Raw genomic sequence first — 23,720 nt, forward strand, 5'->3', positions numbered from 1 at the left:
GTGGAGGTGATAAGGGCTTTGTGTGGGGTCTGTGGTGGAGAAGGAGGATTCTTTACATCAAGGAAATTGTGTGTATTGGCCAATCTCATGCATTCTCCAAATCCACAGACTGAATTGATTGCATATTTTTGGTCTTAAAAATAACTCCCTAACCACTGGGGAAAGACCCCATGCCTAACTAAAAAAATATGGTGGGAAATCTGAAGTTAGTCTAAATGTTCTGTGTTTGACTTGTTGGTGGATTTTGTGATTAAATTGGATTTCCAGTATGCAGGTGCTGTTGACTGCTGGGTGTCCCATGAGGGGCTAGTGGTGGTGCAGTGTTGTGGCATGCACAGCATGTCAGAAATGGGCTGGAGTTTTGGCAGAAAATTTGAAGCTGTCAACGTATCCTGGAAAACATCTGCCTGGTGTTTAGGTTTTACAAACAAAATGGAATTCTATGTTTAACCTGTGCTATAAGTTTTCTTCAGAGGCCTGGTCTACCCTCCATGTGAGAAGTGGAAGTTTTTCCGTTAGCAAAACTCTGGTCAGCTTCAGTGTGCACAGGAGATGCTTCCTTGTGATGTGTGAGTGTAAACACTAAAACTACTTTCAAGTTTATTGAATCTGTCAAAAAAATCCCTTCCCTATTCTTAATTCTCAGATGTCATGGAAGTCTGATGTGAACACAGCATCTGCTCAACCACTAAATCCAGTCTCCTGCAGTCACAAACATTATAATCGGTCATAAACATTTCAATCTCCTTGAGCAATCTCCTTTTTTTTCCTGCCTTTTAGCCTGCCAAGCTGTGTCAGTTCCTGATGGGAGTGGCTAGATAGTCTCATGATTTGGAACACTGTCCTTTACCACCATATATTCATGTCTCATCCATTCTTCTTTCCTGTCCACTTGGTTTATGTTCCTTCCAGGGACATTTGGATCTTTAAGTGCCTGCTACCAATTCCAGTGCCAAAGAGCATTTCATAGGAGTCTCTCAAACTTCTGGTCAGAGTTCATAACTGCAAACAGAGCCTGGATCTTCAGATTCTAGGGGCAGATACACCAAAAATTTCTGTTTCCTTTCTTTATCTCCTTTAAAGCAAAGCTGCAGCCCAACAAGTAGCATCAGCCACAGCTGGCTGCTGTGTATCACCAGACAGCACTAAAGGGGTAAGGTGTCAGTGAAACCCTTGTCCTGCCCTTGTAGTGCTGGGCCATTTTAGATGGAGGGAGACACTTTGCACCAGCTGTGAACCTGCAGGCAGCTGATTTATGTGTTTTACTTCTGGAGGGATGGTTCAGTTGTAGGAGGAGGGGTTAGTTCCCTACTGTCCTCTCCACATGTTTGTCCAAGGAAACCTGCCTGTCCTTCCCAACCCCCTCCCAGCCTCTTTTCCCCCACATTCACCTGTATGGCTGGGCAGTGGGTCTGTGAGGTGATACCATATCATCTCATCTCCTCCCTTTCCCAGGCAGTGCATGGCCTTCCCTACCAGCCGGTACACTTTACACATCTACCCTGGTGCTTATTTACACAGTGCTGACAGAGACCCTGCAGCAGCCATCCATCCCACCCTCCCCATGGTCAAGGGGATGAGCTCCCACCCTGCCCACCCATGGCATGTGGGGACTGCTCTGCTCTGTGCCCCACAGCTGGCTGGCATCCTGCCATCTCAACCTGCTGTCAGGTGGGGCACAGGCTGGGGGTCTATGCAGGTGAGTCCTCAAAGAGGCTGGAGAAAGGTTTTTATAGGTAGCTAGTTGTTCTGGTTTTTTTTTAATTTCTTTTTAACACAGCTGCTTTCCTAATTACCATGATGAGCAATTATCTCATTTTATTGCTGCAAATGACAGCTATTTAATTCCAACAGATGGGAGACACCTTGAATTAAGTCATAAAATCGTTTTGCTCTAAGTGAAAGGTATGCTGATGTGGTTAGTCATAGTCTGAATCACGGAATCATACAATGGTTCAAGTTGGAAGGGACCAAAACCCCCCTCAGTGGGCAGGAACACCTCCCACCAGATCAGGTTGCTCAAAGCCCCATCCAACCTGGCCTTGAACACTTCCAGGGAGGGGCAGCTACAGCTTCCCTAGGCAACGTTTACCAGTGTCCCACTACCCTCACAGTGAACATTTTTTTCTTAAACCTAAATCTAGCATTTTCCAGTTTAAAACCACTACCCCTTGTCCTATCACTACAAGCTCTTGTAAAAAGTCCCTCCCCAGGTTTCCTGAAAGCCCTTTCAGGTACTGACACCTCAATGCCCAGTTGCCCTGACTGCATAGGTAATCAGTTCCTTCATTAATCATTAGATACAAATCAGCATGTTGTTCCCCACTTGAATCAGATCTGTCTGATCTGATTCAGCACAAGGTCCTTGGGCTGCTCTCTCCTACTTGGATGTGGATCATCATACATATCTCATGGGAATGTTTTGAAGCTAGCATTAATACAGACGTATTAAGTGCTTTGAAAGGTTTGCTGAGAAGGTGCCACTGTCTTGGAAGATTTACTTGTACTTCTTGCAAGGGTGATGTAAAAAGTGTCCACACTTGGTGCATACACTGCATTAGGTGGCAGCAGCTTCCAGGGGCATCAGACCACATTGCTATGAAGCATCATGGGCCATGCAAGCAGAGCAGCACTGGCAGCAACACTCCCCTGTGCAGGATGGGGAGAGCTTTGCCACCAAGAGCTTTGCCTGGTGTGTTTTTGGGGGTCAGGCTAAGTTTAACCAGCTGAGGAACATCAAGCCTGCCTAACAGATGAGACATAATCATGGAGGGTAATCCAGCACTTGGTGGCAGCCATCCTGACAAGTAAGCACTTGGCCTGTTGTATGGGTTAAGTATGGTGCTTTTGAAGATGTTTGCTTTTGGATGAGAGGCTAAATCAAGAGCCAAATGCTATGTGATTATTACAGAAGTGTGGTAATTTCTTTACAAGAATGAAACTGAGCAAGCAGACAAGGAAGGAAAAGCTAAACTCAGGCACTTTAAAAACACGGTGCTAGAACTTTTTACAATAATCTTGCATTCTAGTTGGTCTCGGATGGACTGGATACAAAGCAAAAAGAGAAATAATAAAACATTAATCTCAGGAAAAAATGTTAGGATAAACATCAAATGAAAAACATTGTATTTGGAAATGAAATAATAATGTGCTTACACATATTCTCTAAGAGCAAAAATAAATATGCTTCTATCAAGCAAAGAATGGAGTTCTAGTGGCAAGTCATGTGCTTTGAGTTAAGCATGTGATTTAAGTACTTTAGGGAATCAATAAGGCTACATGTGAAGCTTTCTCATATTACTTGTCTATTGTGATCTTAATGCTGCTGGAGTTTTTACAGGAAGGTCAAAAGCTTAGCTTCTGATCTCTCCTAAGTCTGATCCAATTTTAGTTTGCAGTTCACACCACTAATTTCATAGGAGTTACTCTATTTTAAAACTGTTCCTTGGACATGAACTGTAACAATTGCTCCTTGTTTTAAGAGTCTGCTACGATACAGATCAGAATTGAATTTCCTTGCAACTTTTTCTTTTAGTCTACTACTATTGGTTGTATCGTATAAAAAATTGTGCATGGGTTTTGAAAGGGGGATGATGTAAATAAGTGAACCAGAAATATCCATGTGAGCAAATGCAAAAAGCAGAAATTTGTCTGTAGCAGCCAGCTCATACCCTACTTGACTATCCATGTCCATGCAGCACAAAGGACAGCTGAACTCAGCAGAATTTCGTTTTCATTCTCACCCTGGTTTTATATTATTTATAATTTAGTCATTCCAGTGGAATCAATGTTTTAATCTTACTTTCCTTCTCTTTTTGCTTTAGGTATTATTTTAAAGTTCAAGCAAAGAATCCCTTTGGTTATGGACCTGTGAGCTCTTCAGTCTCTTTCATCACAGAATCTGGTATGCTTTGCATTTTGTTTTCATATCAAAACTGAGTTCCTAAAAAAAGATGTGGCAGGGTAATGACTGAAACCAGCACAGTAGTAAGGGTGATTATCTTGAACTTACTGCTCTGAGGTAATTCTTTTTTAAAAGTTCATTATTTGTTTTCTTTAAGGATAGGAAAATAATATGTGCTTCTAACTTCTCTATGAAAATAAAAGTGACATTTAAGTGAGCTTCAGGGGAACAGGAATTTGAATTTAAAATACGAAAGATTACTAATGTTCAACAATACAGAAGCAATGAGAAGTTTAATGACTTTGATAGATTGACCAAACATTTAGTAAATTAGCTCATAATTGTGAACATCTGAACAGCTGGAAGCAGTTGTCTTTGGAAGAAATATAGGAAACAATTGTTCCATCAAACAGGCAAAGTTCTCCCTTCTTTTTTGACATGGCTTGCTGCTTTCTCACAGGGCTAATAGTGTGTTCAAGAGCAACACACCCTTCCTAAAAATAGTACATTAGATGAGCTATTTTTACCCATTTTTAATTGTTCCAATGAGCCAATGACTCCAACGAATAATAAAAGGCAGATTATTCAGTCTTTGCTTGAGCAAAAGGTCTGTTGTCTCTTGCTAATTGTACCCTTTTGACAACATGGGGCTCACGCAGTCGCTGCCTTTGTTCATTTGACTTCACCCTGAAATGCTCACTTCAGAAGCTCTTCAGCTTCACTGCATCATGTTATTTCTTCAGGTATTTTATCCAAAATAAGGGCTAGTTAAGAGATGACAGAAACTGCAAAGTAACGAATACAGATAAGTTCACAGATGAGACCGTGCTGTTTTTTCATCTTTCCTCCACACCTATTCCATCCCTCTTTCTTTCAAAAAAGAGCATATTTAAAGGGGACAGAAGGTCCTGAGGTCCTGAGGTAGTGGACATTGCTCTCGGAACTGCCTAGGAGGCTCCTGCAAAAATTATGTCACTATGACAGAAAGAGTAATTTTGTCACCATGACAAAAAAGAGACATTCCACATATTATTGAACAGTGCTAAACAGTCTGAGACTGATATTTTTATACAAGCAGTATGTTACATATCCTTCTGGAATTAAGGCCTGCAGGAGTAACATGCTATATCTTCAAAAACCTACAATGGAGTTATCTTCTTGCTCTGAGTGCCTTTTGAGAGGAGGATATCTGGCTTTGAACTTTGGCACTGTTCTCAGGAGAGTTCTAAAATATCAGAATAAGTATACAGTCCTACAGCAAGTTTCATCATCTGTGAAAAACAGTGGAATAACAAACATGCTTTAGTTCTGCAAATCAATGAGGTATCTAAATCTCACATTGATAATCAAGCTAAAGGCAGTTATTCTGCCACTGACATTTTCTTGAGTGATATTTTATCTTTCATGCTACAAAACAAGGTTTAGAACAAAATATTAATTTTTGTATTTATTTCATTCTTCTAGACAATCCTCTCCTCGTTGTCAGACCACCTGGTAAGTCTTACTCTGCTTCTTCCAAGTTTCTTCCATGAAGTGCATGAAACTTGTGTAAAACAGTTATAACATAGGTGTTAGAAGCATGTTAATGGGCAGTTTGAGTTACAAGTTTAAGCAGGAACCAGAAGTAATTCATTGTGCTAATTCACAAAACATTTTCTGTGGTAGGACTCTTTGTTCTAGTCTTTGAAAAGAAACCTTGTAAAAATATGTTAGATTAAGTATTTGATGTGGGCCTATCTTTTGGCTGGTACAACAGCTTCAATTGCTTAGTAATAAGCTTTAGTCTGTCTGTATCTGTGTCCTTTAGCTGCCTGAGCATCACTTGAACAGTGTAACCAGTTTTACCTTATGCTCATCTATGCTGATCATCACACCCTTATAAATAATTTAAAAATTCAGTGATTTGTTACTGACCTGTATGATACTCCACAAAGCTGTTGAGCTTGCTTTGCATCTCCCAGTCTGCAATAAACCAGCTCAGCCCCTAACCAGAAGAGCTGATTTCCTGGTGCAGGGACCAACGTTGCTGGCATGGTCATTGGTAGGGTAACCCCAGGCAGCATGTGCTCTCAGAAGAGATGTAGGAAAAAGGACCTCATGGTTATTATGCTCTGCCAGCTCTTCTAAGCAGTTCATATGGTTACTTCTGGGGCTTTTTGACTACATCCTTCATGAAGACAAGGTCCAGCATCTCCCTTCCTTCTCTGTTTTATTAAGGTTGTTACTCTGTTTTTAGCATGTCCTCTCAGATGATGCACAGATAACGCAGAGTGCACTGTGTCTCTGGCAGTCAGCATGGGAGGTTTCTGGGAGCAGTGGCCTCACCGTGTCACTAGTCAGCTCCAGGCTTTTACTGTCAGTTATTTTGTGGGTCTGTTTATGGAAAGGAGGCTTTGGAAGGTGTCAGCTTTTGCACTTGTTGTGTCTGCTTTGACTGGACTAAGAGAAAATATTTTTGTGTAACTGCAGTAGCAGAGATAAGATAAACCAAAAAGAAGTAGCAGAGCTCTGGAAACCTGCAGAGGTGAAGAGCTTTTGAACATTTAGTGCATCTCTTGCAGGACATGCCAGGTTTATACTTCAGGATTTTTGGAGGTGGGAAGAAATAAAAGACAAAAGCAGGCTATTCACAGCAATAAAATTGCATTCAAGAAACAGTTTATTGCTTTGTCCTAAAGAGAAAGCTATGGCCAAAATCCTGCAATACTTTCCTGTGTGACTAGTTACATAAAGTGGATCTAGTTATATTTGTGTCCAAAACGGTGGAGCCCTGAGGACTGCAGTGATTGATGATAAGTGCTTGCTTCTCAAGTGCAAGTGTTTGCAGGCTTTTGTCCATGTGTCTAGTGATACAGAGGAAGAACGACTACTAGAAAAAATGTTGTCTCATTTATGAATCACCTCAGAATAGCACAGCAAAACCAAGGTTTTGTGCTGTAGCTAGAAAGAAAAACACCTATTATCACACTGAAAGCTTTTTGTGTAATACTATATACGTTAATGCAAAAGCAATTACAAAAGAAGTTCTGTTCTCTTCATTAGCATAAAGCAAACATTTAGGCAAGCCAGTAGCAATATTTCAACTTTTGTGATACAATTAATCAGTTCTCTGCATCAGCACTTTGGATAGAATTCCCCAGGAAAAGTCTCACGTGTCTTTTATTGGAACCTCATCTGTTTTGATGTTATGTGCAAAAACAAAACAGAAAAGTATGTTTCTGATTTGATCTATTTAACAAATTAGCAAGACTTCAGTTCACATCGCAGGCTGTTGATTACTGCAGAATATTTAACATCTGTTATCTAGGAAAAGGATTAAGTTCCATATCTCAGTGTGAAAATGCAAGTGACTGTATTTAGACAGTGTCATTGTCGAACTTAAGATCAGGCTTTGTTTAGGAAAAAAGCCCTGAGTATTACTAGGTAGAGAAGATGTCTTACTAAAAACAGTGAGACTACTTGTTTATTTTAAACTATGTTTCAGCAAATGCAGTCATATTAATTTTATATTTTGTTATTTTATTTTTTTGACATTTTAACAGTTGCCTGATTGAATAATCAGATGCCTGATTGAATACTGCGGATACGATAAAGTTCCTTTCTTTCTTATGTATTTTTAACATATTTGCTCTTGAACTTGTATTTCTGCGTATAGGGAAGTCAGGCATGTTTGTAATACTGGTTTTGTTGGTTTTTTTTTTCTCCAAGGTGGTGAACCTATCTGGATCCCCTTCACTTTCAAATACGACCCCACCTATTCAGACTGTAGTGGGAAGCAGTACGTGAAGCGAACGTGGTACCGCAAGTTTGTAGGAGTGGTTCTTTGCAACTCCTTAAGGTACAAGATTTACCTCAGTGATGACCTGAAAGGTAGGCACCAAGATTAATTTCTTGATAAATGATTACTTGTCATTTCCATCTTCTTGATTTCTTCATTCTGTCTGTGAAAGAATTGTGTGGCCCCTGTCCAGAATACTTCTCAAGGTCTGGTGTGATATCTGAGCTGCCTCACTTCTGCTTTTCACCCCCTGGCATTAGCTTTCAAGCACAGCTCTTTAAACAGAGGGCAGGAGAAAGTTGCCCTTGAAAAGCCTGTGTGTGTTTGTATCCTGAGAAAGCAATGTGCCTTGTAGTGTGCAAACAAAGTGCTGGTCCCCACATGTCTCCCTGGGAAGTCCCACACGTGCCCTGATGAGCAGGTGAGTGTTACACACTAGAGAGCCCCAGGGCATACTGAAGTGAGGAATGGTGGAGAGAAGTCTGAGATTACAGTGACTGGGTGGGCAGTGTTCCAAAGAGTAACTCTTAGATGGATTTATTTTGCTGAGATGCAAGGAAGAAAACTTTCTATATTGCCATCTGATGTACTGGGATTATCTCAATGGCTTTTCAGATTTAGCTAATATGTTATTCTTATTATTCAGTGCAGTGGTCTAGTTTAAAGGCAGGGTTTGAATATGCAATAAGGAACAAAGAGCATGGTGGCCAGACCCAGCCCATCTGTTAGAGAAAGAGAGCTCCACAGTTTTTAGTTTTCATTAGAGACTGCAGTCAAACTAATGCTATTGACTTATACAGTGATTTTTACTTTCTCCTGGTATCTTGAAATGACTGGTCCTGTTGTTATTCCCTGTCCTGAGGTGTCCATGGACTTGCAAAATGAGGATTGTTCTGTACTGAGCTGTAACCCACTTCTGTTTTCCATAATTCATCTTTCCATACTGTGAATGTAGAATTCTCCTTCTTTCCAGCCGCTATTTATTCATTGGTAATACTGTGTTTGTCACTGTAATAGTTCTCCTGGTTTGTCCCCCAAGTGTTTTCCTGGTGGTAAAGAGCACCCCAAACTAAAGTAATGCTGAGCCAATTAATCTGTCCATATCACCCTTCAGATACCTTCTACAGCATCGGGGATAGCTGGGGAAGGGGCGAGGACCACTGCCAGTTTGTGGATTCCCACCTGGATGGAAGAACAGGACCTCAGTCATACATTGAAGCCCTGCCCACCATCCGAGGTACAGCAGTGGGGGAGTGGAGTGCTGGCCAGGTGCCTGTTATCATCTGTAAGGGCAGGGAGCAGAGCAGAGAGTAGGGCTCTTTGTCCACAGCTGCTGGCAGCTCTCAGAGGTGTTCTGCTGATGCAGTAGGTGATGAGGTGATCTTGTACTCAAGCCTAGCTGGACAGTTTATGAAAGTCACAGAAGAAATTATGGGTATTAAGAAAAAGGGAGAGAGAGAGACAGACAGAGAAGGGCTTATAACACAAATGATTCACAGGAACTAGATGCAAAAACAAAATGAAAAAAAATATGTGTATATGTTTGTGAAGTCTTTTTCAATGTTAAATTATGTGTTGATATTCTTTTTATGGTGATGCTACCAGGAAGAAATGGAAATAATCGCTCATATTTATATACCACTAGAAAATACTGCATTTTTTAGTTAAAAAGAGGGATGATCAATGCAGATGTGTATTATTAGGTCTAGGAGACAGGGACAGAGAGCACGCAGAAATAATATAATTGGCACAAGACATGAGAGTTCAGAAGTTCCAGTGTACAAGCTATGCAGACAAGAATGCTCAACCTCTCCTAATGCTTTAAGCAGTCACATTCTTTCTTCAGATGAAGAAAAAAGGGGAAATAGCTTAAGTCAGTATTTACTGCATGAAATGATACCTTTTTGTTTTGGGAAAAGCTGATAATTGTTGATAGTCTCTTGAGCCCCATGAGATCATATGATTTGATGGTATCTTTTGCCCAGGAGCCCTTTGTATATTTAATTTCACTTGCAAATGTCATAAACACAGCTGAAATACAGACACCGTTTGGGGTGAAATGCAGAAGCCCTTTGGCAGAGCGCAGCGTTACGCAATAGTTAAAGAGATTTTGATCAGTAAAACCAATCAAAACTACAAGAAACATAAAAGGACAAGAGTTAAATCATTCAAGAAAGATCTAAGCCAAGAACCACGGATAGCAAATACCCTTTTGACAAAACTGCCTGCCAGACAGCTTCCAAGTTTTCGTTTCGGCTGTGGGATTGACTCTCATTGGGCCTTACTTTTGTTAAATTACTATGTCTTAGTTTTAAAATGCAAATGGCTGTTTTTTCCTCACGGCAGGGTATTACCGGCAGTACCGCCAGGAGCCTGTGTCATTTGGGCGCATCGGATACACAACACCCTACTACTATGTGGGCTGGTATGAGTGCGGGGTGCCTATCCCAGGGAAATGGTAGGAGTCTGCTTTCCTGTCTTAGGGCAGACCATGCTTTTCAAATTATTTCCACCGGAGGACTGTGAGCAACTGATTTGGAAAAGAAAAAAAAAAAAGTAAAGAAATGAGGCAAACCAGTGAAGACCAGCTGCTCAGGAAACCCCCGTGAAGCCAAGCATGGTCCCCACCCTACCAGCTTAAATCAGTGGTGCTGATTGATTTCTGCTTGGAAGCAGGACAGGATATAAGTTTGGGGTCCTACCTTCCTCCTCTGGGTCCTTAAAGCATGGAGAGGTGGTTGCAGTGTGTGCAACCTGTGGAAACCAGAACTTTATTAGCCGTGAAAATCTGGAAGTTTCTTAGATGTTGCAGGAACGACCTAAGCATGCTGTGCTTGCTTAATGGGATGCTAAACTGTCCTTTGCTGCCCACCAGGGCTTCTCTATGCAATTGTGCCATGTAACTGGCTGCCCATCAAAGGCAATGTATTCTCCTGAAGACTTACCCTGTGGGTTTGCCCACTGCTGGACTAATCACCAGGTCACAGTGTAAATTCACTTTGAGATATATATTATCTATATCTATATAAATACAGTACTGTACATCTGCAGAAGTACCGCTTTGAGATGCTGTTTTTCTTGTTCACTAGATAAATATGTTTGAAATTTTTATGTAAAAGGTGCTGTTAATTCTTTGAGATATTGCTGTGCACAATATATTAACCAAGGAAAGATCTGTGTTCTTCTTGTGAGTACTCTTGGTCTAACGTTTGAATTATTGATCAAAGACCCATGTCCCACTTCCTTGCTAGCATTCAGACTGGACATTCAGTGGGAATGTACCCCTTTATCCATGTTAGACTGGCACTGTATAGTCTGGCAAAAACACATATTCAGCAGTTTATCAGCATGAGTTAAACTTTCTATCCTTTACTGTTTAAAGCTTTTCTTCCATCCATTCTCATTTTATTTGATATGGTATTTATTCCTTGTCAGCATCCTTCACTTCACTGTGCCAAGGCATGAGATGAGTAACTTGCAAATTAGGAACTGTTTTTAACTTATTTGCCCTCCAAAAAGAAAGTCAAATCAATAGAAGAGACAACTAGCAGGAGACTCCTTTGACTTTGATCCATCCTGGGGACAAACTAGGATACAGTTCATTTAAAATACTACTGAAATCTCTTCCATTCAGATCAGAAAGCAAAAATGCACCTGGATGAAAGGTACGATGATGATTTTTTTAGCAGGCACTTGGATGCTTGCAATAACATAGGATTTTAGTAGCCCTTCTAGGTCATCTAGCATTAATGGTTTACTCGGTAACTTTCAAAATCTGATCGTTTCATGGTAACATTTCAACATCCTTTGCTCATGTTAATAAGACTCCTCCATTTTGACGGCCCAGGAGAGCAGATAGCATACCTGGGGGACAGATCCTGTCTCTGGCCCACTTCTCCCTCCCATTCCATCTTACATGTAGTGTAGATCTAACACCTTTTCAGTTTCTTCCTGTAGTTACTGTAGATGGTATGGGGACCAAAAAAAGGACCTAAAGTAATTAAAAGAACATTTAAATTTTCCTGGTTATTTGGTTTCAGCATTTTAATTAATCTTGCATACTTTTGCTTCAGTACGGTGCCAAATATATGATCTTGAAGTATTACTTTTTTCCCTAATAAACCTATGATACATGGTTCCATTTCTATTTCATCCTTTCTGGTCATCTGTGTCAAGTTGTCTGGCAAAGTGGCACATTGGTAGCTTTCAAAAAGACCAAGGTAAAGGGGTAGGTGTCAGCCTTTTCTAAGGGTCTGGAAGCGTGTGAGTGCGTTGACCCCCTTCCAAGGTGGTTAGCAGCTAGCATAGATTTACCAAGGGCAAATCATACCTGACCGGCCTGATCATATTCTTGGTTGAGATGACTGGCTGTGCACAAGGGGAGGAAGGTGGCTGTCATTGACTTAGGCTTTTGTAAGGCACTTGGCATGGTCTCCCACTGTGTGCTTGTAGCTGGACTGGTGGGGTATGGCTTGGGTAGTTGAACTTTAAGGTGGATGTAAAATTATCTGTGTTGTGAGGCTCAAAAAGTTGTGACTAAAAATAGTGCGAAGTCTAAATAACAAGCTGGTTGCAAGTATCACCCTAAAGGGTCAGTACTGTGGCCAATACTGGACCTGGACAATGGGATGGTGTGGACAGATGGAGTGCACTATCAGCAAGCTTGCAGCTGGTTCTAAACTGAGTGATGTGCTGGAGGGCAGAGCTGCTGATCACAAGGTCATTAATGGGTTGTGGGTCAGGAAAGCCACTTTGCATCCAGATCTCTACGAGCCCCTAGCAGTGCCCTGACCACTGTGCCACCCTCCTCACTCTCTCCTCACTCTTCGTGTAACGGTGTCTTGTTGTGCCACATCAGAAGAAGCAGCACACCCTCTTGGAGGTAAACCCACCTCTATCAAAACAACTGTATAGCTTTGTGACTGTTCTGCATGCTGGGGGACATTGTACAGCTCCACGTGGTGCTAATGGGAGAAGGATGGGTCTTTCCCTCTGTCAGCTCTCCTCCCATGACCCCCTCTCTGTGGCAAAGACACATCTGCATCTGATCTCTGAGCCCCTGGCACCAGCTTGGAGAATGCTGTGTCCCTTCAGAAGCTTTGAGGGGAGTTGCATCAACCCTCCCTTCTTGTTGAAGTGATCCTTGAGGGAACAGGATGGAGAAGAGGGAGGATCCCCACAGTGAGAAAATCCACACAGCTTGTGGCTGTGTTGCCTCTGGTCCAAGTCTCTCTGGGGTGGAGGGACACTGGGACTCTGCCGGGTGGGGGATTGTACAGATCTGGAAAAGAGAGGGAAAAAAAACACAATGGGGGAAGGGGTGGGGAAGAAAAGACAGGCCAAGAAGTCGCTTGAAGCATTGTCTGGCCTTGGTCATTTCCAGATGCTAATCTCTGATCACTGTACCATATTTTTGTGAGAATTGGGATTTCTGCCTCAAAGGCAGTAGAAACAATTGGCAGCATGTGAAAAATGCCAAGGGCTCGCGGGGGCAGCCAAAGCCCAGCATGTGGACTCGGGATGCAAACAGAAAAGCTCTCTGGTAATGAAGGAAGCATTGGGCGTCACTTGGGAAGATAATTTAAGGCCTTTGCAGGAGGTAACCCAGCCCACTGAACAATGTGAAATGCTTCTTGTGGTTCCTCCCTACAAGAAGCTGTATGGTTTTCTGTCCCCAAAACTCATGTCCTTTTTTCTAGACAGACAGATAGATGTTATCCATATGAAGATGTGTCTTCCACCAGCAGAAGAGCAGAGGGGAAGCGAATGCAGAAAGGAATGAGGCAGTGCTGCAGCTGCCCAGCTCTGCTTCTCAAGGGGAGGCTGGTATCCATAGTCTAAAAAAAGCCACTCCTGGAGAGATGCCAGTCTGCCTGAGGGTCCCTAGCTGGTAACATTTGAAAACAAAGCCATGCCTTGTACTGCTGCTGCCTTTCTCATTGTGCTTCTGTGGCCCATCAAGAAGGAATCACTCCAGTAGGACTTGGTGCCTCATCGCTGTGCCAGCTGCACCACAGCAGTCATTGAAAAGTATGACCCTGGTGGGAAGGAGCACTTGGACCTGACTAATGCCAGAATCATGGTGTCAGCATCAGAATGTCAATGCTATGGATGCAAACAATTGCCGTAACTCCGCAGTGCCAGTTGTGTCACCCAGTTCCAAACACAACCTGAGCAGCAGAAGGCAAGCTGGGGGAATGTCCACACAGCTGGCACGCACCAAGGAAGCACATACTTGAGGCAGTGAAGGTCAGCCACAAACTTGAGCTGTGTTAGCAAGGACACAGCCAGTGGGGTCACTGATGTACTTCTCTCTCCAGCACAGGGCAGCCTGCACATGGAGAACCATTGTCCCACCAGCACAAGGCAGACTGGAGTGGATCAAAGAGGGTGACCTGGTGTGGAGCACATACAGAAGAGACTGAGGATTGTTAGGCCTCAGGGAGGGAAGGCTTGTCTGGTGGTGATGGATCTAAATCATCTTCAATGGGACTGGAAAGAAGAGGGAACCACACTTTTCTGAGAGACACACAGTGAAAGGATGAAAGGCAATGAACACAAACTGTGACATGGAAAATTCCGATAAAATATTAGGAAAATATTTTTGTCAGGAGGGTGATCAAGCATGGGGGGATATCAGCCAAGAGAGGTGGAGGGAACTCCATCTCTGAGTGAGTTCATAACTGGCCTGGAGAGGACCATGAGTAACATGATCTAGCTTTGATGTTGGCCTTGCTTTGAGCAGTGTTGGACCTGGCTGCTGGAGGTTCCTTCCAACCTGAACTGTACGAGTCTATGAATAGTCTCAGCCATGACTTCGTGCAGGCAGACAAAACCATAACCAGAATTTCACAGAAGCAAAGTGCAAACTCTGGGAAGTTTTCACAGTGGATTTTTTTATTGGGCAAAAATTATCATAAACTTGCAGAATGGCTGAGGTGGGAAGGGACACCTAAAGATCTAGTCCAATCCCCTCTGATGAAATCAGGGTCAGCTACACCAGTTTACTTAGGACCATGTAGTCCCATGTCTAAAAGTCTCTCCAAGGGTTGAAACTCCTTAGTGTCTCTCAGAATCATGTGCCATTGTTTAACTGCCATTACACAATAAAAAGTAATTTTCTTCTGTTTAAATGTGATTTTTTGTATTTCAGTTTGTGCTAATTGTCTTCTGTCCTTTCAAAAGACACCTCTGTGAAGAGCCTGACTGTCTTTTTTACTCCCCACATCAGAGATAAGATCCCACTCAGCCTTGTCTTCTCCAGGCTGAAAAGAGCCAGGTCTCTGAGCCTGCTGTTATATCAGAGATGCTCCAGTCTCTTCATCATCTTCATCGGGCTCTCTCCATTATCTCACTTGTACTGGTGAGCCCAGAACTGAACACAGAATGCTCCAGGTATATTCACCAGCACTGAATGAAGGGGAAGAGGTGAAGTATCACCTTTTAGGTAATAAACATCTTCATTTAAAAAACAAACCAAACCAACCAACCAAATAAAACCACACTCCCCCCCCTTACTCCCCTCTGAATGAAAGTTGCAAGTGCTCTTCCAAAGGAAAGTGTGATCATTTGTGAGAGAGGCTGTGAGGGCAAGAGAGGGAAGGAGCATGGTCTTCTAGACTCCCATGAAGAATTTCTGACCTTGGTTTCTTGCTGTCAGTAGCTCCTGCAACTGCTTTCCAAATGTGACTTGTGGAAGCTCACAGATGTGCCTGGGGATTGGGTCAAAGCTGGGTATTGGAGATAACCCCATGCTTATGCAAAAAGCCTCTAGATGGCAGGAGATGCTATTTGAGCAGGGCTTGCAGCAGGCCCAGGCAGCAGGAGATGAGTGGAAGGAGTGCAGATGTACATTTAGCATACACATAGCAAGAAAATTATTTTAATGAGAGCATAGTTTTTGTTCAAGAACAGTAAAGTCTATTTCCAAGTATGAGAGGGTATCTCTAAGAAAGAACCCATTGCTGTCTTATGTGTCTAAAGCTTCTGAAGGTTGTAAGTAGAAAGAGACAAAGTGTTAATACACAATGTGCTCCTTCTCTGCTTCCTCAGGAGATAAATTTCCTAAAATTGCAGGCTCTGGGATTTTCTCTGGGCAGCAAGAACCAGTTTATCTTGCAGTAAGAGCAAAATCATTACAGACTTCCAAAGTCTTCTTGAATGTATTGCAGTAGTGGCTCTGCCCACCTACTTGCTTTCTAGACTTCATCCTACTGGGGTTTTTTGTTCTTTGACTTGCAAGTCCTCTTAATCCATTAAAAATATGGCTTTGTTTGTTTAAACTTCTAATAAAATCCCTATTAGCTTTCACAGATTCTTCATCATTAACCTCATTTTTTCCCCTTCATTGACCTTCTGCCTTCTGAAATTGAAGAGTCTTTCTTGGAGCTGAGTGAAGCACTGACTGTGCCCTGAAAGTGTCTAAGTTACATTCAAAAACGCTTCAGAATGCAGCAGTCAGGGGTTGGTGTTCCCTCCTGGCACCTGTGAGCATGATCTCTCTTGTCCCACAGGGCTTGTCTTCTAGCAGATGTTTAACTTGCCCTGGCCACAGATTTCTCTCCAGTATAAAAAGAGCAGATGTTAATTACAGAGCTCTGTAAGTACCCTAGAAACACCCAGTAGCAGCATTTCCACCTTTCCTATGGTAAGTAGCATAATGAAGGAATGAAACAGAGACAATAGAAGACAGGAGAGGACCTGAGATCGAATCTTCTCCACTCCTCCAGCTCACACAGAACCTCTGTCTTTGTGCTGGCCTCTGTTCTGTCTGACTCTAGCTGCAAAATTTCCCTTGTATGAGCCCTTCCTATGCTGCCCATGGGTGTCCCTGCCAAGCAGGAGTTGCAGGCACCATGTCTCTTGCTTTTGGTGAGTTCATAGGCTGCACTCAAGCACTACTGAAACCTCCTTTCTCCAGGCTACGTGTGCCATCATGCTGTGTGTGGTGAGGATCATTTTGGCCAGCCTTGGAAGGTTGATATCCACAGATCAGCTGCAGAGAGGAATGAAGGGACTGCTCCAGATGCCTCCTCAGAGGGTCCTGTCTGCCTTGCTTTTTTTTGGTTGGGACATCCTCGAGAAAAGCAGAGGCAATCTGCAGAGCTTCACCCCTCATCTTACCAGATGTCTTTGGGCAGATGCTGGGAGTCCCATGCCCCCAAAAAAGGGCAGGGTGAGAGCCAAACCCTATTGTGACATGGTCACCTGTACAAGCAGAGCCACCTAAAGGCACCAGCATGCAGTCGAGAGCAGCTGCAGAGAGCAGATACACTCTGTGTAACTCTGTGGTTTTGTGTTCTCTACCCAAACAGCAGAGTATGTAAACACAAGTCAGCTGAGGTCGTGTTTAGTTTATGCTGCTAATCAGCAGTGAACAAACAAGGGAAAACTTCTCCAAGCTGTGAATATGTTACCATTTCCTCTCCCTGAATGCAAGGAAAAACAAGACAGACAAAATGAATAGTTGTGTCAACAAGGGCATTGGACAGGGTAACCAAAACAAAACAGAGAAGTAACTAACCAGAAGTAACTAACCAGAATGAGCACTCCTCCCTTAATTTCAAGTAGCACTATGGTTTGCTATTATTATTATCTCTGCAGTTCGTTTTTTGGTACTCTCCTGGTCTGAATTGCTGATTTTCAAAACAGCACAGGGCTAAGTCTGTCTGCTGTACTGTGCCAGCCTGAGCTCCTGCACAGTGACCATGGTCATGCTGAAGATGACAGGTCTCCTGCCATGTACTTTGCTAGTTCTTTGTACAGGCTCAAAGCTGAATTTTCTTACAAGCACAGCATGACTTTCGAAGTGATGGGGAATCTTCCACTTGCTTTTTGTACAGAGATAGTCTTGGCTAGGTTGGAGCTTCATATAACTGGCCATCCACTTCTCAGTTGCTTTTACTGCTGCTGCAGCACTCATTTGATGTTTTAAAAATGGATTCTCAGCTCTCCTGCTAGACGTACTTAAAAAGCTTTTATCCCAAAAGCTTGTATCCTCCTTTTAAACTTTTCTTTTGAAAGTTATTCTGGAATCTGATGAGAAGTCTACTTGGGATGTTTTTCTTTAAAAGTCCAAGGATTTATAAACAAGAAAAAACACGTTATTCAGAGTAACTGAAATGCCATTTACCATACAATTACTGAGTTCTTGTGTACATCTGGAGTATATTATAATGTATACATCAATTGATATATCACATTGTGTCTGCTTAACCTGTCCTGAAAACAGGATTGCTTCAAAAAGCCATCATATTTAAATTGCATCTGAGGGGAAAAATGTATGGCACTGAAATACAGTGGATGTACAACTCATGATACCATATAGGAAATTCTTAGTGAGTCTTAGTGACACAGTAATGTTTCTAAAAAGTGGATTTTGTATCTATATATATTAGAAGAGTTATGACACTTGTGCATTTTGCCCAAGACTCAGTCTGTGTCCCAGGAAAGAGTGAGGGCATGGGGTTGTTGCCGTGCTGAAGAAACGATGCACTTCTGCAAACTTTGCAAGGTTATTGGACCTGCTTTAGAATCCCAGCAGTGGGAATAAAAATACTGTCTTTAGGCAAGGGAAAGACTTGCTAAGTGCCAACAGAGGGAGAGTGACTTAGCACATGTGACACTCACATGCAAGTTGCAAGAACTTGGAAAATTCTGAAAGCATTTGAAATCTTTCACTGGTCCACTTGCCACTATGTCACTGCCAGTGACCCCAGACAGCTTGGAGCCAGTGCAACAGAGTCATTAAAATGTGATTCCCTTCTTGTAATCCTTCAGACTTCTGAGTTTCCCAGGCCTTGGCTTCTTTTGCAAAAAAAAGGAAGGCTGAACCACAGTCTGCCAACACAAGCATGTTTGGTTCAGGGATGTTTGCTCTACAATCAGCAAAACCAAGCTGTTGAATTCTCAATGCTGAGGGGCATTCCTGTCATCCTGGTGACTAATTGCAGTTTTCTGTTCTTGACAGACAAGTTTTGATTTGTACAAACATTCTGTGCACCTGAAGGGTCACTGTTCTGAGGAAGAGCTTCAGACTGGTGGAAAAACATTTTTTGGAAATAATCATGTAATATATCAGTTGGGAGGTAAAAATATTGTAATATGGGTTAATCTTTGCAGAATATAGAATATCGGGATTTTTATGTCTGTTGTATAAAATGAGCAAGATTGCCTATTTTACCTCTTGCCATCCAAGGCTTTATTTGTTGGCTCTGTCACTGTGGAGGGGAGAGTATGCATTCATTTTTCTATAGCTATCAGCTGCTGTCAGACACATCAAACACAATGCACTCTTATTCCAACCAGAAAAAGGCATGAATCAGTGTGATAGCCAGTTGTCCTTTGTCTTCTGCTGACTTTTCCAAGTCTTCCTTGTTCACGCCTTTATGATGATAATATATATCTTTGGCATGCACCTAAACCTGAGGTGTTCTTACATTCAACACCTGGCATTTCATTCAATTGCTGTACACCAAATGAAGGCTGCTTTCCTCCTCTTGAATCTCACCCTGACAAGATATAACAGGAAAGGAGCTTCTAAAAGTGTCAGTGGGGCCATCTCTAAGGGTTTTTCTATATAAGAGAAACCCCATAAATATTTTCCTTGCCTTAATGTTGCTCTATGCAATTACAGAAGTATATAACAGACTTTCTGGAATCCCTGCTGACTTCTGATGCTTCACAGGACTGGACTTGGATATCTTGGGGATCTGTCTGCATGGATCAAAATTTTGCAGTACGAAACCTTTTCACTTATTGAAAATGCAAAATAGTTTCCTATTAAAGAAATGGTATTAATTATCAGTAGCTAGTTGCCTCAGTACTAGATTGGGGCCAAGTTATGGTTTCATGTCAGTTGTCAGCCTCAAGAGAAGAACATTTAGTGATCTTGAATTTGAATGAGTACATAAAATTTGACAACTAGCTACACAGATGCAATAAATGACAAAATGACATCCTTGTCTTTGCACAAGCTGCCTCCGTGTGCTGTGACAATATACCTATGTGGTTTGTCAGCAGAAATGCCCTTGTTGTGCCTCATCTATGAGTCTCATTGGAAAGGGTTCTGTAAGGACTGTAGAAAAACTAGCATTTTTGGAAGCATGAACAGGGCCTTGTAATGGCTTGTTTGCCATTTCCCCCATTCCTGACTGGTTGTAGTAGCCTGTTCTTGTCACACAGTAAATACAGTAAATACAGTGTTATGGCTGTGTTTTCCTGTTTTAGGGTTTTTTGGCTACTGCTGCATTGCTTTGTGTTTTATTATGTTGAACAGGGAAGTGATCCTCCTCCAAGATCTGACTAGGTCTAATGGGAAATAATACACTCCAGAACACATATGCATGGTTTGACAGAGACAGTCAAAGCTCAGATGAACTGAAGTTCTTCCACTTAGGTAGGGAATGGGGAACTTAATATCTGGAATAACCACAAAGAAGCCAACAAAGCAGTGCCAGGTTTACATTTGATGCCTTTGCTGTGTTGCTGGCTATGTCAGCATGGGCAGCTTAACTTGCTCTTGAACTCCAGAAAGCATCTCTAGGAATGGTGCATCTACACCTCAACAAGTCTTGCTTGCTTAGACATGTCTTCAGAGCTTTCAGCTCTTTATAGAGCTTAAATGGGCCACATTCAGATATATGTATTTGCTTCTCCAGATTGTCCCTGTGAAACTAGCAGGAGGTAGCCAGCTGTAGAAGGGCTGGAAGCCAGCTAAAGAAGAGACTTTACTGTTTCTGAAAAACATCAATTAGTCACATGCTTTTTGCAGTGTCATATGATGAATACTTCACATGAACTAGCTACAGGGGGAACTCCATGTAATAAGTGTTGGCACTGCTGCCAAGATTTGATATTTTGCTCTTCCAAATGGTCTTTAAAGCAAACTGCGCTGTACTTCCAGAGTTTCTGAGCAAACAGGCTGAGACAGCAAGTTAATTATGACCTAAAGTTGCAGGATAAAGAGATGGAGAGTTGAAGTGATTTCTCATCCTCTAGAAAATAAAAGGAGCAAAAAAGAAATATATTGAGAAAGTTAATGTGGTTGTTCAAAGAGCCCTTTTACAGGTCAGCTATCAATAGAGAAGGAGGGATGTGAGCTGGGACAGTGTTTGGGTTCTGTCACAATGAGATGTGGGAGCTACCTAAGACCTGGGGCTTTTTTTTACCTAAGATACTGCAACATCTCTCTGCTCCTAGCACAAGGTAGAAGCGCTGCCAAATGCCAAGGCCTTCACCAAAACTTTGTTTTCAGGAGTCAGACTGTTTGTTTCTTTCTAAGTCGGTAGCATAGGTGGTAGTAAGAGATACAAAGGCAAATGGGTATAGCTATGACATATTCCCATATGAGAAAGCATTGAAAGCAAGATGTGAGTGTCCTTTGATGGCCAAGAAAATTGAGACAGGCCTATAGGAGACTGCAGCTGTCCCAAGAGAGACCTGGAGATGAGAAGAACCCAGCTGACCCAAGGACAGAATGGTTAAAAGTCATTTCCCCTCCTCTTGAGGTTGTTGAGGAAGAAGAGTAGCAGAAAACTTGGCATTCAGTGTGTGGGAAGCCAACTTGTATGTAAGTGAGGAGAATGAGAGCTAATTGTTGAGTGGGAGGGAGGTAGATCTTCACACTGGGAGGTTTTGCTTATTTTATGGGGATTGCTCTGGACTGTAGAGCTTTTATGGGTCTCTGAGGAAACATCTGAGCTGGCTAAAAGTTCTGCTGAGCTGGAAAGAGGACAAAAGTACTGTGAGCTGGAGATAAGAAAAAATGCTTAACTAATTTTTTTTTTTTTTTACCCTTTTTTTAATGGACACATTATTCACATGCCAATATTTGTTCTTCCTACACCCACCCCCCACCCAAAACCAATAAAACTTTTAAAGTGCTGAAGTGTCAATTTTTTTCTGAAGAACACTGCAAAAGTCACCGGAAATCTTAAAGAGGGGAAAAAAAAAAAAAAAGGTCATACTCCTAATCTCTGCCATTTCCAGATGTTAGGGACAGAAATGAAGAAAGAAATGAAAATTTATCAGCTTGGTTTGGGGTTTCAGAAGTTTCACTGGCCTGTGTTGAGAAGGCATTCCAAAATACACAGCTCTTGCTAATGTTGCTGCCAGAGTTCTACTCCTTCAGCCATGTTATAAAGAGTCTTCTCAAACATATGAAGTAGGAAAAAAAGGGCCAAGAGTGGAAAACCTGAAGAATCAACAGAGCCAGAGCATTTCTGAAATGGGTACCTACACATTACATTCAGGCTGTGGCTCTCCAGGATGAGTTTGTATCTGCTCTGTGCTACCAGTGCAACACAGCCTTCTGCTGGCAGTTCTCTCTCTCACACTGTGCTGTGCAAGCCAAATCACCTCCCTTCACTACGGAGACATCCTACTCCTGGTCCAGTCCTCCCTTGCCTCTTGGGAACCACAGGTAAGTTTTTTTGAAGCAAGCAATTTCTACAGCAGTAATTCATTTTCCACTTTATAAATACAATGCAGAAACTAGAATGCCATCGAAACATAGATCCACATTAAATAGCCTGGCTGGCACTTCAAGGTGCCCTATAGGGCTTCATGGAGCACAGTGACCACCAGTAGAGCCCCAGATTCCCCATTTCAGCTAAGTGTCACAATAAATCCACCAGTTACCAAAGACAGGATCTGAGTTCAGCATCTTCTGTCTGGGAAACCCTGAGCTATCTTAAAACTTTTGAAATAATGTTTTTTCTTCAGAGTGAGGGTGAGGAACATTTTCCTTGTGGAGAGCCAAATAGGCTCAAGCACTTTGGCAGACCAGGTCCTTCAGTGATATCTAGCAATGTAATAACTTGAGTATGAAGGGAAGTCAGATGGCTGGGGACCTACCTATAGAATGACACCACAGGTCACAGTTGTTCCCTGGCCAACCTGGTCATCATGCCCTCCTTCACAAACCACTCTAGAGGACTCTGCTGTCATTGCATTCCTAGTGAACAGTATTTCCCTGCTCCCCAGCATCCTATGGACCAGGCTAATTAAAAAGCTTTGTCTGCAAAGTATTTTACAATATGCAATTCAATTAATAGGGAAAAAAAATTGTCAACAGAAGGCACCATTTTATTTACTCTGTAACTATTTGCTGGCCCAAAGCTTGTGTTACTCTGCACTCAGGTCTGTGTCAGAAGACTTTGTTCCCTGGAAAGAGAAGGCATGTATCATTCAAAAACCAGATGAGCAATATTTGCAAAAGTAGCAACAAAACTACTGGTGTGTATGATATATGCAGGTGTCATGTGTCAACTACAGGCACATGATCAGATGCAAATGGTTCATGGTACCTTTCTTTCCCTGTCTACTGAAGCTTACGTGAAGCTGCACAGACATGAAATGGGTGTAGACACAGAGCTGGGCATGGTCTGCTTATTTACCCAGCTCATTAGAAGAACTGTGGAAAGAGCTGGCTCATAATCACTGATTAATCATCCAGCTTAATTCTGAATTGGATCCCACTCCTCCCCCAATTAATAATAACAAAAGCAGTGCTCTTAAAACTTTTGGTGCTGTGCCTGAGATGGGCATTGCTTCAGAATACAGGCATTGCACAGACATGGAGTGAAGGACTACACTTGTGTCCAAGCCTTTAACAATATGCCTGCCTGCCAGCACTCAGGGCTGTCAGTCACTGATGGAATACACTCTGTCCTTAACATAGTTGGGACTGCACAGCATCTCTGGGCAACTTGTTCACCTCTTAAACAATTCTCAAGGTAAAAAAGCTTTGCCTTTTATCCAAACTGAACTTCTTTTATTGCAGCTTATACTCATTGTCTCTCAGACGTCCACTCTGCACCACTGTAAAGAACCTGGATCCGTCTGTGATAGAGGATACCCTCCCCATAAGGTCTCACTGAAATCATCTTTTCTCCAGGCTGCGCAGGCCCAGCTCCCTCAGCTTCTGCCCACAAGGCAAGTGCTTCAGTCCTGACCACACTGATGGCCCTTGGCTGAGATGTCTCCAGTTTGTTGATGTCTTCAACAAACCCTTTTTTTGGGGCACCCAAAAATGCA

The 23,720-nt window shown here is 42.3% G+C and overlaps 1 protein-coding gene across 1 annotated transcript in view; it reads left to right on the forward strand.

Annotated features, from left to right (window-relative positions):
- Positions 1 to 11,808, forward strand: part of FNDC1 (fibronectin type III domain containing 1) — a 68,607-nt gene extending 56,799 nt beyond the window's left edge. The window contains exons 16-20 of the mRNA XM_030448592.1: positions 3,825 to 3,904; positions 5,369 to 5,398; positions 7,613 to 7,774; positions 8,797 to 8,919; positions 10,029 to 11,808. Coding sequence (XP_030304452.1) covers positions 3,825 to 3,904; positions 5,369 to 5,398; positions 7,613 to 7,774; positions 8,797 to 8,919; positions 10,029 to 10,144 — 511 coding nt within the window. The 3' untranslated portion in view covers positions 10,145 to 11,808. The remainder of the gene's footprint in view (positions 1 to 3,824; positions 3,905 to 5,368; positions 5,399 to 7,612; positions 7,775 to 8,796; positions 8,920 to 10,028) is intronic.
- The last annotated feature ends 11,912 nt before the right edge of the window (positions 11,809 to 23,720 follow it).

Source organism: Calypte anna, chromosome 3, assembly GCF_003957555.1.
Source record: "Calypte anna isolate BGI_N300 chromosome 3, bCalAnn1_v1.p, whole genome shotgun sequence".
NCBI lineage: Eukaryota > Metazoa > Chordata > Aves > Apodiformes > Trochilidae > Calypte > Calypte anna.